The sequence below is a fragment of the Neofelis nebulosa genome, chromosome 1 (assembly GCF_028018385.1).
Source record: "Neofelis nebulosa isolate mNeoNeb1 chromosome 1, mNeoNeb1.pri, whole genome shotgun sequence".
Lineage (NCBI taxonomy): Eukaryota > Metazoa > Chordata > Mammalia > Carnivora > Felidae > Neofelis > Neofelis nebulosa.
The window spans coordinates 155,755,048-155,770,929 of record NC_080782.1 but is presented as its reverse complement, the minus strand read 5'-3'; the positions used below and the strand labels follow the sequence as shown (position 1 = coordinate 155,770,929).

The 15,882-nt window shown below is 35.5% G+C and overlaps 1 protein-coding gene across 1 annotated transcript; it reads left to right on the top strand.

Annotated features, from left to right (window-relative positions):
- The first annotated feature begins 606 nt into the window (after positions 1-606).
- Positions 607-1,548, top strand: LOC131486648 (olfactory receptor 2A12-like). The gene has a single exon (XM_058686573.1). The coding sequence runs from the start codon at positions 607-609 to the stop codon at positions 1,546-1,548; it is 942 nt and encodes a 313-aa protein (XP_058542556.1).
- Positions 1,549-15,882: the final 14,334 nt, after the last annotated feature.

The window sequence follows — 15,882 nt, the reverse complement described above, 5'->3', positions numbered from 1 at the left end:
CATCTCTGCATTGGAAACATGAACAGTGACCAGCATGTGGGGATTACAATCAAGTTATCTAAATTCTATATCCATCTTTGCTACATTAATGAGTTTAACAAACTCACTAAAGTCCTCTGACGTCATGTAAGATATCTTAAAATGGTTGTTTCACATTTTGACAACCATCTCAGAAAATTATGAAAGGTCCTGTTATAAGCTTCCATATTCCAAATAGTCAATGTTAAGATAAAAAATCAGCACTTCTTAAAAACTTGGTCTGTACATGTAAGCCTTGTCTGTACAGGAGCAACCAAAAATTTATCCATAATTTGTATGTGTGTGTTTGTATCTGTGTGCACATGTTTATGTTTTTGTGTAATGATTTTTTTGGAGTTAGAATGGAAACATGTTTTATTCTAACATATGAAATAATTTTTCAAACTTACTTTATCAATGCATGAATGTAAGGAAGTTTTCAAAAGCAGGATAATTTACTCCTTAAGTTATTAAATACACACCCTGCAATAGTATATTGATAATGTTAAAGTATCGGTGTGTCTTTGTTTTTTCACCATAATTGTTTGTTCTCAAAGGATATTTCTTCTGCTCACATCATCACTCAACATGGCTCAGAAAAATTTCAGCACCATCACCGAGTTGGTTCTTGTTGGGTTTTCAAATCACCCTCAAGCTGAGATTCCCCTCTTCTTCCTCTTCTCTGTGGTCTACCTGGTCAATCTCTTTGGAAACATAGCTCTTATCATCTTAGTGGCAATTGATTCCTGTCTCCAGACACCCATGTATTTTTTCCTCTGCCACTTGGCCTTCCTGAACATATTTTACACCACAACTGTGGTCCCCAAGATGCTCTTCAACCTCCTTGCCTCTAAGAAAGTTATCTCTTATGAATTCTGTCTTGCTCAGACCTATATCTCCCTGTTGATGGGAGCAGCTGAATGCATTATTTTGGCAATCATGGCTCTGGACCGTTACATGGCCATTTGTGACCCTCTGCGATACCTGCTTATTATGAACTGGTCTATGTGTGTGCAGCTCATTCTGGGAGCATGGACCATCAGTTTCTTTGCTTCAGTGGTGCCCCTCTACTTCACTATACTTCCCTTATGTGGCCCTTATATTGTTGACCATATTTTTTGTGAAGTACCTGTTCTTCTTCATATGTTCTGTGCTGATACATCTCTGCAGGAGATGATGATGGTTACAGGTGCATCTGGTACCCTCTTGCTCCCCTTCTTCCTTATTACTCTCTCTTACCTACGCATACTGGTTGCTGTGATGAGGATGCACTCAACAGAGGGAAGGAAAAAGGCTTTCTCTACCTGCAGCTCCCATCTCACTGTGGTTACTGTTTATTATGGAACAGGTATATTCATGTACATGAGACCTAAATCTCTATATTCAGCTGAGGGTGATAAATTGATTTCCCTTTTCTATGCTGTCATCAATCCTGCTTTGAACCCACTAATCTATAGTCTGAGGAACAAGGAAGTGAATGGGGCTTTGAAGAGAGTCTTAGAAAGATGGCCAGTGTCTCAAGGCAAATGATACTTTCTTGAGATTCCAGTAAACAGAATTTTTATATATTGATATACTTGTTAAAAACTGACATTAAAAACTTAATTAATTACAATTTTGTGTGACTCTATGTTACAATTATTGAAAATATATCATTCATTTCTGACAGTCACAATTGTGACCCTCTTTTTCATGACTGTTAATGTATTTTACTTGTATTAAATATTGCTACATAATGATACATTATTTTACAACATGCAAGTTGTAAACTTGTGAGTTTACAAGTCTAACTTGTGAGAAAGTCTAACTTGTGAGAAAAGTGAAATTAAAACTTCAAGGCAGCTTTTCAGATTCTACATTTTCACATAGCCTCTATATTTTAAAATTCAATAACTGTAAAATATAATTTTTTCTTTATTAATAAAATGTCATAGCATTCTTTTTAAAATTTTTTAATGTTTATTTAGTTTTGAGAGACAGAGAGACAGAGTGAGAGTGGGGGAGGGGCATAGAGAGAGGGAGACACAGAATCTTAAGCAGGCTCCAGGTTCTGGGCTGTCAGCACAGAAGCTGACATGGGGCTCAAACCCATGAACTGTGAGATCATGACCTGAGCCAAAGTCGGATGCCCAACCAACTGAGCCACTCAGGCACCCCCAGATCATCCTCTTTATTTACTTTACTCAATCTCTGTCTACTTCAAAACACCATTTCACTAATGTTAGATAATAGTTCTATGATTTAGTAAATATAAACAAATTAAACAAATAATGAAACTTCAGTGTAATTTTTTTTCCTTTCCTTTCCTTTCCTTTTTTTTTTTTTTTAATTCACAGTTTCTGGATGTTTCCCAGTTATTGCAATGTACGATTCAGGTCTTTATCTGTAAATGATAATTCCTGATACTTCTATCAAATTCTAGTGTTTTGAATGTGTCACGACATTCCTTAAAACTTGTGTAATTTCTTAAGTAATGCCTTTTCCAGACATGTATTTAAGATGAGTATAGCAGAATTTAAATCAATTGTCACTTTCTCCATCAATTCTTTCTTTTTTAAAAATATAATTTATTGTCAAGTTGCCTAACATACAGTGTACACAGTGTGCCCTTGGTTTTGTGGGTAGTTTCCCGTGATATATCGCTTGCATGCAACACCCAATGCCCATCGCAACAAGTGCCCTCCTCAATGCCCACCACCCATTCCTTCCTCTCCCCAATCCCCCTCATCAACCCTCAGCCTGTTCTCTGTATTTAACAGTTTCTCATGGTTTGCCTTCCCTGTCTGTAACTTTATTTCTCCCTCCCCTCCCCCATAGTCTTCTGTTAAGTTTCTCAGGATCCACATATAAGTGAAAACATATGGTATTTGCCTTTCTCTGCCTGACTTATTTCACTTAGCAAAATATGCTCCAGTTCCATCCACGTTGCTACAAGTGGCAAGATTCCATTCTTTCTCATTGCCAAGTAGTGTTCCATCGTATATATAAACCACATCTTCTTCATCCATTTGCCAGTTGATGGACATTTAGACTGTTTTCATAATTTGGCTAATGTTGAAAGTCTTGCTATAAACATTGGGGTACAAGTGCCCCTATGCATCAGCACTCTTGTATCACTTGGGTAAATTCATAACACTGCTATTGCTGGGTCAGAGGGTAGATCTATTTTTTTTTTAAATTTTTTGAGGAACATACACACTGTTTTCCAGAGTGGCTGCACCAGTTTGCATTCTCACCAACAGTGAAAGAGGGTTCCCATTTCCCTACATCCTTCCCAACATCTACTGTTTCTTGAGTGGTTAATTTTAGCCACTCTGACTGGTGTGAAGTAGTATCTCAGTGTGGCTTTGATTTGTATTTCCCTGATGATGAATGATGTTGAGCATCTTTTCATGTGTCTGTTGGCTATCTAGATGTCTTCTTTGGAAAAGTACTTTGCTGTAAATTCTACCTTCTTTGATCCAAAACTTTAAACCTGAAATTTTATTGCAAGTTTTATTTTATTTCCTCATGTTTTTTTGATGGCCATTAAGTAATTTATTTACACTATGCAAAGAATATTGAGTCTCCATAGAAACCTCATAATCTAACTCATCAGAAAGTACATGCTGACTTCTAACTGCAGCACAGGGAAAGAAAGTCCTAGTGAACTGAAAGACCAACAGAAAACCTTCTTTGTTAAAAGTCACTTATGTTGAGCCATGAAGAATAAGGAGAATTTACCAAGTGTACATGTCAAAAAGAGAAAATTTAAATGGAATTGCAGAGTGAGCAACACAAACACACACACCAAAAACTCAGTGAAAATAGTTCGTGGTGTCTTGGTTGAACTCTACACTGTCCTCAAAGCATATATGCATTTTGTTTTTTTTTTTTTAATTTTTTGAATGTTTTTCTTCATTTAAATTCAAGTTAGTTAACATATAGTGTAGTATTGGTTTCAAGAGTAGAACTTAGTGTTTCATCATTTACATATAATATCCAGTGCTCATCCCAACAAGTGCCTTCCTTAATACTCATCACCCACTTAATCCATCCTCTCACTCACATCCCATCCTGCAACCCAGTTTGTTCTCTGCATTTGAATCTCTTATGGTTTGAATCCTCTTTGTTTTTCTTTTTCCCCCTTTCCTTACTCTATTTTATTTGTTTGTTTTACCTGTTCATCTGTATTTTTTTTAATGTTTATTTATTTTTGAGAGAGACAGAGACAGAATGTGAGTGGATTAGGGACAGAGAGGAAGACACAAAATCCAAAGCAGGCTCCAGGCTCTGACCTGTCAGCACAGAGCCTGATGTGGGGCTCAAACCCATGAGCTGTGAGATCATGACCTGAGCCGAAGTCAGACACTCAACCGACTGAGTCACCCAAGCATCCCCATCTGTATTTATTTATTTATTTTTTTTTTTTCTTTTTTTATTTTTTTATTTTTTTATTTTTTAATATATGAAATTTACTATTTATTTATTTTTTAAATTTATAATGTTTATTTTTGAGAGAGAGACAGAGTACTAGTGGAAGCGGGGCAGAGAGAGAGGGAGACACAGAAACCAAATCAGGCTACAGGCTCTGAGCTGTCAACAAATAGCATGACATGGGCGGGGCTCAAATTCATGAACCACGAGATCGTGACCTGAGCTGAAGTTGGATGCTTAACTGACTGAGCCACCCAAGTTCCCCTGTTTTGTTTCTTAAATTCCACATATGAATAAAATCATATGATATTTGTCTTTCTCTGGTTATTTCACTTAGCATGATACACTGTAGTTCCAACCACGATGTTGCAAATGGCAAAATTTCATTGTTTTTGAATTTGAATATTTCTTTGTATAAATAGAGGAAGTGTTAGCATTTTTCATTTTCTTCCCTTAATGCCAAGTTCCTGTGTAGTCTCTGTTGAATGAAATGTCATATTTTTTAACCTAATTGTACATTATAATATGATTTTATATGTAAGATTCCCTACATAAATTTATGGACAATGCTATTTTTATTTCCCATGTGTTATATTTTATAACTGTATTTGACCATTTGAAATTAAACTGTAAAATGATTATGTATATTCATAGTAAAAATATTTAAAAAATAAAATTATATTCAACTGATGGATTTTCTTATCCTACCTTTTTTTAATGGATAATTCCTCATTTCATATAATGTCTACCTTTATTTACCCCAAATATCATGTCTTTCATTTTCTATTTACATGGAGAGTGTGATCATTAAAAAAAAAATAGCACATGGGCACATCTGGGCAGCTCATTCGGATAAGCACACAACTTTGGCTCAGGTCATGATCTCATGGCTCATGAATTTGAACCTTGAGTTTGTCTCTATGCTGATAGCTCAGAACTTGGAGTCTGCTTCAGATTCTGTCTCCCTCTCTCTTCCCCATCCTGGCTTGCATTCTTTCTCTCTCTCTCTCTCTCTCTTTCTTAAATATAAATAAACATTATTTTTTAAATACAAAATAAATTTAAAAGATTAAAACAAATAGCACAGTCTAGGATTAGAGCACATGATACCACAATTTAAAGTCACTTAATCATTATTTTCTGCACACATAATTTAAAAAAAGAAAAACAGAAGGCCAAGGCCAGCATGGTGGAGATGTAGGGTGATCCATACTTTCCACATTTCTCAAAGAAGGGCTTAAACCAAAGGACTTTGAGCCCTGAGAGTCTGGGAGGAAAAGAGGCTGAGTCTAACAGGGAGACACTGAGACAAACTGATGGGTTACAGGTGGGTGATTGCGAACTGGGGGAAATAAAATGGGGTGCATAGGAATGGAAGAGAAGGGATCCCTTCTGCAGAGAGACAAAGGGAAGAGAAAGAACAGCTGTGGAAGCAAAAGACTGTATCTAGACATGAGGAAAACCTCTGACTGGGACAGAGAGAGATCTCATCTCTAACTGTGGGAATTTCTTTGGAATAGGGCCAGCTGCCCTGTTCCCACATCTGGGGATGACTTCAGTGGTAAGTCAGAGCACAGTCCACAGTGAGAGAAAGCAGTCACCTCCCCGAAGTGCTGCGGCACAGGACAAAACCAGCCAGGGCCACATATTGGGCAGCATAAAGAAGAGCTTCCACAGTGCAGGGGTGCACGAAGTGGGAGTTTGAATCCCAGCCAAGTGCCAGGGCAAGGGTGGAGCGAGACAGTCTGCAACATCTGCACCCAAGGTACAGCGAGGACAACTTGAATGGAGTCCATCGGGTCCATGGATAAGAGACTAGGCCATCACCATTTTTATCCCCACCACCACCAATGTGGGGCCTCAGGGATCAGTATGCAGGGCTCACAGTGGAGGCAGCACCAGCCTACACTAAACCACACCCCTCTTTGCCAGGTAACTGCCTGTCTACTAGAGCAGGATAGATGCTGAGGCACCAGACAGCCCCCTTCTCCAGTGATGCTGCATTGCCTGGATTAATTCTAGGATAGTTCTTATTATTTAGGTATATTCTTCATCTTCTCCTTATCTCTTCCCTCCTCTAGGCTGCTTACTTTGGTTGTTGATTTGTTAAAGCAGATATATTTAATCCATTCTCTTCATACATGTTCTACACCTCCTTCTTTCCTTCCTCTCAATTTTGAGCAATCAAGTCCTATATTTCTCAGTCTGGGTAACTTTATCTTTGTTTGTTTTCCCAAAATCCTTCTTTATTTTCCTTTCTCTCTCTCTCTGGATTAAGCCATTTAGTCTCTCTGCCCCAGTCATTGGTGTTTTTGTTGTTGTTTTGTTTTGTTTTGTTTTGTTTTCTTATTCCCTGCCCCTGCCATTTCTCTTTTTATATGTGCTCTTCCATCAGCACCGCCTCCACCTGTTCTTTACAGGTAGCTGGTGTTCCTAGTTTTTTGATTTTGGATTTTTGCTTGTTTGTTTGCTTGTTTTATTTGTCTGTGTATTTGCATGTTTTTGTTTCCTGTTTGTTTGTTGATTTTCATTTTCAGGGGTACTTCAAGGAACAAATCAAAGCACAACTGGTAGAGGGGTCAAAACATCATTACGAGTAGGAAAATAAAATAACTAAAGTCACAACAACAGAGAGCAATACTCTAAAAAAAAACCTCCGGAAGGGCCAGGCCCTGGACAGTGTATGACCCCACGCCCATTTAATATAGCAATTTTCATAGTTGCAAAGAATATAATAAGATTTAAAAAACTCATTAGGGACATAAAACTAGCCTAAAGGATAAAACGGAAGAATTCTCCTCAAGAAAGAAATTCCAGGAAGAAGTGAAACCTAAAGAATTGATAAAAACAAATATGAGCATTAAGCTGAACAAGATTTTAGAATAATAGTCATAAGATTAATTGCTAGCAATTAAAAAGCCATAGAAGACAGCAGAGAATCTATATCTGTAGAGATAAAGGAACTGAAAAAATAGTCATGATTGAAATTAAAAAAATGCAAAATAAATGAGATGCAAAATAAAATGGAGGTGGAAACAACATGGATTGGAAAGGCAGAGGAGAGAATAAGTGAATTAGAAGATAAAATGATGGGAACAAAAGGATGCTGAGGAAAAGAAAGATAAAAACAACCCAGGATCATGAGGGGAGAATAAGAGAACTAAGTGACTCTATCAAACAGAACAATATCTGTATCATAGGAAATCCAGAAGAAGAAGAGAGAGAGAAAGGGGCTGAAGGTGTACTTGAACAAATCATAGCTGAGAACTTCCCCCATCTGGGGAAGAAAACAGACAATGAAATCCAAGAGGTACAGGGAAATACCATCAGATGTAACTTGGATCAATCTTCTGCATGACACATCATAGTGAAACTGGCAAAATACAAGGATAAACAAAGAATTCTGAAAGCAGCTAGAGACAAATGTCCCTTAACATACAAAGGTAGACACATAAGGGCAGTAGCAGACCTATCTACTAAACTAGTCAGGCCAGAAATGAATTATAGAAAATCTTCAATGTGATAGACAGGAAAAATATGCAGCTAAGAATCCTTTATACAGCAAACCTGTCATTCAGAATAGAAGGAGAGGTAAAGGTTTTCCCAAACAAAAACTGAAGGAGTTCATCACCACTAAACCAGCCCTACAAGAGATTCTAAGGGGAACACTGTGAGTGAAATGGTGCAAAGACCACAAAGTATCAGAGACATCACTACAAGCATGAAACCTATAGATAACACAATGACTCTAAATCAATATCTTTCAGTAATAACACTGAATGTAAATGGACTAAATACTCCAATAAAAAGACACAGGGTATAAGAATGGGTAAAAAGCAAGACACATCTATTTTCTGTCTACAAGAGACCCATTTTAGACCTGAAGACACCTTCAGATTGAAAGTGAGGGGATGGAGAACTATATAACATGTTACTGGAAGTCAAAAAAAGCTGTAGTAACCATAGTCATTTTGGACAAACTAGACTTTAAATGAAAGGCTGTAACAAGAGGTGAAGAATTGTATCACAATTACAGGATTGTATCATAATTACAGGATATATCCATCAGGAAGAGCTAACAATTATAAATGTCTATGCACTGATTTCAGGAGCACAAAAATATGTAAAACAATGAATCATAAACATAAGCAATCTTATTGGTAAGAATGTGATAATTGCAGGGGACTTTAATATTCCACTTACAACAATGGACAGATAATCTAGACAGAAAATAAGTAAAGAAACAATGGCTCTGAATGATACATTGGACCAGACGGACTTGATAGATATATTTAGAACTCTACATCCTGAAGCAGAAGAATTTACTTTCTTCTCGAGTGCACATGCAACATTCTCCAATATAGATCACATAGTGGGTCACAAAAAGGCCTCAATAAATATAAAAGAATTAAGATCATACTATGCATACTTTCAGATCACAATGCTATGAAACTTGACATCAACCACAGGAAAAAGTATGGAAAACTTCCAAAAGCATGGAGGTTAAAGAACATCCTACTAAAGAACTGATGGGGCAACCAGGAAATTAGAGAAGAAATTAAAACATATATTGAAACAAATGAAACTGAAAATACAACTATCCAAACCCTTTGGGATGCAGCAAAGACAATCCCAATAGGAAAATACATTGCAATCCAGGCCTATCTCAAGAAACAAGAAAAATAGCAAATACAAAATCCAACAGCATGCCTAAAGGAATTAAGAAGAACAGCAAAGACACCCCAAATCCAGCAGAAGAAGAGAAATAATAAAGATCAGAACAGAAATAAACAATATGGAATTAAAAAAAAACACAGTAGAACAGATGAATGAAACTAAGAGTTGTGTTTTTCTTTGAAAAATAAACAAAATTGATAAACTTCTAGGCAGGCTTCTCAGAAAGAAAAGAGAGAGGACCTAACTAGATAAAATGAATGAAAATGGAATTATTACAACCAATCTCTCAGAAATACAAGCAATTATCAGGGAATACAATGATTAAGTGTATGCCAACAAACTGGACAACATGGAATAAATGGACAAATTCCTAAGCACCCACGCACTTCCAAAACTCAAACAGGAAGAAATAGAAAACTTGAATAAACCCATAACCAGCGAAGAAATTGAATCAGTTATCAAAAATCTCCCAACAAATAAGAGTCCTGGACCAGATGGATTCCCTGGGGAATTCTACCAGACATTTAAAGCAGAGATAATACCTATCCTTCTCAAGCTGTTCTAAAAAATAGAAAGGGAAGGAAAACTTCCATACTCATTCTGTGAAACCAGTATTACATTTATTCCCAAACCACACAGAGACTCAGCAAAAATAATTAATAATAATAATAATAATAATAATAAAATTTAAAAATAAATAAAATTAAATTAAAATTAAATAAAATAAAAAATAAAATAAAATTAAATAAAATAAAAAGAGGGAGAACTACAGACTAATATCCCTGATGAATATGGATGCAAAAATTCTCAACAAGATACTAGCACATCTAATTCAACAGCATATGAAAAGAAGTATTCACAATGATGAAGTGTGATTCATTCCTGGGATGCAGGGCTGGTTCAACATTAACAAATCAATCAATGTAATACATCACATTAATAAAAGAAATGATAAGAACCATATCAGCCTGTCAATAGATGCAGGAAAAGCATTTGGCAAAATACAGCATCCTTTCTTAATAAAAGCCATCAAGAAAGTTGGTAGAGAATTAACATACTTTACCATCATAAAAGTCATTTATGAAAATCCCACAACTGATATCATCTTCAATGGAGAAAAATTAGAGCTTTCCCCCTGAGATCAGGAACATGACAGGGATGTCCACTGTCACCACTGTTGTTCAACATAATGTTGGAGTCTTAGCATCAGCAATCAGACAAATAAAATCAAAATAAAGCATGAAAATTGGCAAAGATGAAGACAAACTTTCACTTTTCACAGACAACATGATACTCTACATAGAAAACCCAACAGAGTCCACCAAAAGACTGCTATAACTGATACATCAATTCAACAATGTCTCAGGATACAAAATCAATGTACAGAAATCAGTTGCATTTTTATACACCAATAATGAAGCAACAGAGAGAGAAATAAAGAAACTGATCACATTTACAATTGCACCAAGAACCATAAAATACCTAGGAATAAACCTAAGCAAAGATATAAAAGGTCTGTATGCTGAAAACTATAGAAACCTTATGAAATGAATTGAAGAAGACACAAAGAAATAGAAAATATTACATGCTTATGGATTAGAACAATAAACATTGTTAAGATGTCAATATGACCCAAAATAATCTACACATTCAAAGAAATCCCAATCAAAATTGCACCAGCATTCTTCTCAAAGCTAGAACAAACAATCCTAAAATTTGTATGGAACTAAAAAAGACCTTGAATGGCCAAAGTATATTGAAGAAGAAAACCAATTTGGGAGGCATCACAATCCCACACTTTAGCCTCTCCTACAAAGCTGTAATTATCAAGACAGTATGGTATTGGCACAAAAACAGACACAGACCAACGGAATAGAATACAGACCCCAGAATTGGACCCACAAATGCATAGCCAACTAATCTTTGACAAAGAAAGAAAGAGTATCCAATGGAAAAAGGACAGTTTCTTTAGCAAGTGGTGCTGGGATAACTGCACAGCAACATGCAGAAGAATGAAACTAGACTACTTTCTTACACCATTCACAAAAACAAACTCAAAATGGATAAAGGACCTGAATGTGAGACAGGAAACCATCAAAACCCTAAAGGAGAAAGCAGGAAAAAAAAACAAAACAAAACTCTGACCTCCACCCCAGCAATTTCTTACTCGACTTATCTCCAAAGGCAAGGCAATTAAAAGCAAAAATGAACTATTGGGACCTCATGAAGATAAAAAGCTTCTGCACTGCAAAGGAAACAATCAACAAAACTAAAAGGCAACAAACGGAATGGGAAAATATATTTGCAAATGACATATTGGACAAAGGGCTAGTATCCAAAATCTATAAAGAACTCACCAACTCCACACCCAATAAACAAATAATCCAGTGAAGAATTGGGCAGAAGACATGAATAGAAACTTTTGCAAAGAAGACATCCAGATGGCCAACAGACACATGAATTGATCTTCAAAGTCACTCTTAATCAGGGAAGTACAAATCAAAGCTACACTGATGTACCACCTCACACCAGTTAGAGAGGATAAAATGAACAACTCAGGAAACAACAGATGCTGGCAAGGATGTGGAGAAATGGGAACCCTCTTGCACTGTTGGTGGGAATGTGAACTGGTGCAGCCACTCTGGAAAACAGTGTGGAGGTTCTCAAAAAATTAAAATAGGACTACCCTATGAACCAACACTTGCACTGCTAGGAATTTACCCAAGGGATATAGGAAGGCGATGCACAGGAGCATATGTACCCCAATGTTTATAGCAGCACGTTCAACAATAGCCAAATTATGGACAGAGCCTAAATGTCCATCAACTGACGAATGGATAAAGAAGATGTGGCTTATATATACAATGTAATACTACTTGGCAATGAGAAAGAATGAAATCTGGCCATTTGCAGCAATATGGATGGAACTAGAGCATATTAGCTAAGTGAAATAAACCAGGCAGAGAAAGGCAGATTCCATATGTTTTCACTCATATGTGGATCCTGAGAAACTTAACAGAAGACCATGGGGGAAGGGAAGGGGAAAAAGTTACAGAGATGGAGGGAGGCAAACCATAAGAGATTCTTCAATATAGAGAACAAACTGAGGGTTGATGGGGGGTGGGGGGGGGAAAGGGGAAAGTTGGTGATAGGCATTGAGGAGGGCACTTGTTGGGATGAGCACTGGGTATTGTCTGGAAACCAGTTTGAGAATAAATTATATTACAATAACAAAAAACAACAACAAAAAAATAAAAACAGAAAAATAAAAATATTTATTATGCAGCTATGAATAGGTTACAAGGAAAGGTTTCCCTGCAAAAAAATGTAGTAAGTGCTTAGAAAATCAAGTATAGTTCTAGCATTCAAGACAGTGAGTTTACGAAGTGTTTTGTTCTGTTTCTTTACATACATGTGCCACAAATATATTTTGGAACGACCTGTAGCATCTCTGTCAATATTTCTTACAAAAAGACTGCTAAAATCTCTATCTTTACGCGTTTGGGGTGAGTTTCTTTTGTGTTGCCATGTACTGCTTGTAGGGTAGTTTCTGGCTATTAATATCATCTCTTCTTAATATAGAATATAACTTAATGGAGCATATGAAAATAGCTTAGAACTCAAGACTCTGTAATAAGGTAGATTGTTGTATTGTCCATGCCTTTCAGTTCTAGTAAAGCTTCTGGGGATTTATTAATGGGGCTTCAACTTTTAATCAGTAACTTTTCCTCGGAGAGCAAACACTGATAATGGGGTGAAGTTTAAGAAGAATAACAAAAGTTGGTCCTCCTGAGGTTCAATATGTGTACTAATTAAAAATTATGTCTAAGGAATTAGAAGGATAGAGTCAATTTTCGTAAGATTAATCCTGATATCTTTTAACAGTAACCCAAACAACACACACTCACACATGCACATACATACGCATATTCATAAGTGAATGCATGTAGTAGCCCACATGCAACCTTGTCTGAACATGACTCTTATATCTCAGTAAAACAATAATTTCATACGGCTTGTGGATAACAATGATGAAAGGCAATAAAAAAGATAAAAAATAATTACCAAAGGGAAATCTTATCAGCTTTTATGTAAGGTAACCATATAATCTACTTTCCAAACAAGGAAACAACTAATAATTAAAGGTGGTAACAATAATTTACAGGGATAGAGAGCACAATCAAAGACTCTCTGAGTTTGACAAAATGAGATTGTGATATCTTACATATATTGTAATTTACTTTACAACAAGATAATTGTATGAAAATATATTTTTATGATTGTTAGTGATACAAAGTAACCACAAAATTCACTAAGTTTGTGGTGGTTTTCCAATTATGTTAGTATCATGGCATCATAATGTGTCTCTTTTTTAACAATTAAAATTCAGCATCCATTTAGGAACAAAAGTGCCTCTATGCAAGGAGTGGAATCTACCACCACATTCCAAGGGACCCAGAAAGATTCTTGTCCCCCTCTACACTGGGTAATAGGAAGACAAATCATGGTACATGGTGTCCTTTATTAGACATGTCTTTGCAAGTATATTCTTTCAATGTGGTCTGTATTCTAATTCTTTTGATATTATCTTTTGTACAGAAGTTTTAATTTTAATGAAGTCCAGATTATCAATTATTACTTATGTTTCTATAATGGATTGTGCCTTTGGTGTTGTATCAAAAAGATCATTGCTGTACCCAAGACCATAAATTTTTCTCCTATGTTATCTTCCAGAAGTTTTTACAATTTAAATTTTAGATTTACTGCTATGATCCATTTGGGGTTAATTTTTGTGAAGGGCAAAGAATCTTCACAGGATTATTATTATTATTATTATTGTCATTATTACTTTGCATGTGGATGTCAACTGGAGGTCTTATTGTTTTACCCATATTTGTTTGTAGGAGATTATGCTCATTTCATTGAATTGTCTTTGCTCCTCTGTCAAAGATCAGGTGATAATACATATAATGGTCTCTTTCTGGGTTCTCTGTTCTATTCCATTAATCTATTTGTCTACTCTTTTGTTAATACCACACTGTCTTTATTACTGCAGCTTTATAGTAAGTCTAGAAAGCAAGTAAGTTTGTTCTTTTTCTTTCAATATTGTGTTGGCTATACTGGATATTTTACCTGTGCAAAATCTTTTGAATGAGCCTTCCTTTCTCTATAAAATATATATTAAGTGGGAAGAACTGACTTCTTGGTAGTCTTTAGTCTTCCTATCCATAAGCATGAAATATTTTTCCATTTATTTAATTATTTTTGATTTTTATTATTATTATGACTTTGTAGCATACTTTGAAATCAGGAAGTATGACGTCTCTGATTTTGTTCTTTTTTTTCTCAAGGTTGCCTTGATTATTTATGGTCTTTTGTGGTTCAACATACATATTAGAATTGTTTATTCTACTTCTGTGAAGAAAATCTTTGGTTATTTTGATGGAAATTTTCTTGAATCTGTAGGTGGCTTTGTGTAGTATGGTAATTTTAACAATATTTACTCTAGTGTGTGAATATGAGATGTCTTTCCATTTGCTTGTGTCTTCTTCAATTTCTTTAAGCAAAACACTGTAGTTTGTTTTGTTTTGTTTTGTTTTGATTTTTTGAGAGCCAGAGAGTGAAAGTAAGGGAGGGGCAGAGAAAGAGGAAGACAGAGAATCCCAAGAGAGCTAAGCACAGAGCCCAATACAGAGCTTGATCATGGTCTAAACTGAAATCAAGAGTCAGACACTTAACCAACTCAGCCACCCAGGAGCCCCACAAAGTATTGTAGTTTTCATTGTACATCTCTCATTCCACTAGTTAAATTTATTCTTAAACATTTTATTGTTTTTGAGAATATTGTGATTGGGATACTTTTATTTTATTTTTTTGAGATGCTTCATCATTAGTGAAAATAATTGCAATGAATTTTTTATGTTAATATTGTATTTTATCACTTTATTGAAGTCATTAATTCCATTTTTGGTTAATCCTTCACGTTTTATCTATACTAGATCATGTCATCAGAAACTAGAAATAGTTTTACTTTTTCCTTTCTGATTTGGATAATTTTATTTCTTTTTCATGCCATATTGCTCTAGTTAGTCTCCTAATGCTACATTGAATAGGAGCAGTAAAAGTGGGAACCCTTATCTTGCTCCTGGTCTTACAAGAAATGCTTTCAATTTTTATCAATTGAGTATAATGTAGCTGTAGGTTTGGTGTATATGGTCTTTTTTGTGTTATGTTCCTTCCATACCTGATCTGCTAAGGATTTCAACACAAAATGTTATGTATTTTTTCAAATGTTTTTTTTTTCTGGATTCATTGAGATGTGCAGGTGACTTTTATCTTTCATTATATTGATGTGGTGTATTACATTTATTGAATTTTATATATTGCATCATCCTTATATCCTAGGGATAAATACTACTTGGTCATGGATTATAATACTTTTAATGTGTTCTTGAATTTGGTTTGCTAATATAGTGCTTAGAATTTTTGCACTATATTCATCAGATATATATGTTTGTAGTTTTCTTTTTCTTGTTATATCATTATCTGGGTTTGGTTTCAAAGTGATGTTGTTTTCTTATAATGTATTTGGAAGTATTCCCTCCTTCTTTGTATTTTGGAAGATTTGGGGGAGGAATGGTACAAATTCTACTTTAAATGTTTGATAGAAGTCTCTAATAAAGCCATCTGTACATGGGGTTTTGTGAATTGATTACTGATTAAATCTCTTGCTCTTTTCCTTGGTGCACCACTGAAGATCCTGGTGTTGCC

Excerpts from the sequence above, each read along its gene's own strand:
- LOC131486648 (XM_058686573.1), top strand. The coding sequence starts at position 607 with ATGGCTCAGAAAAATTTCAGCACCATCACCGAGTTGGTTCTTGTTGGG.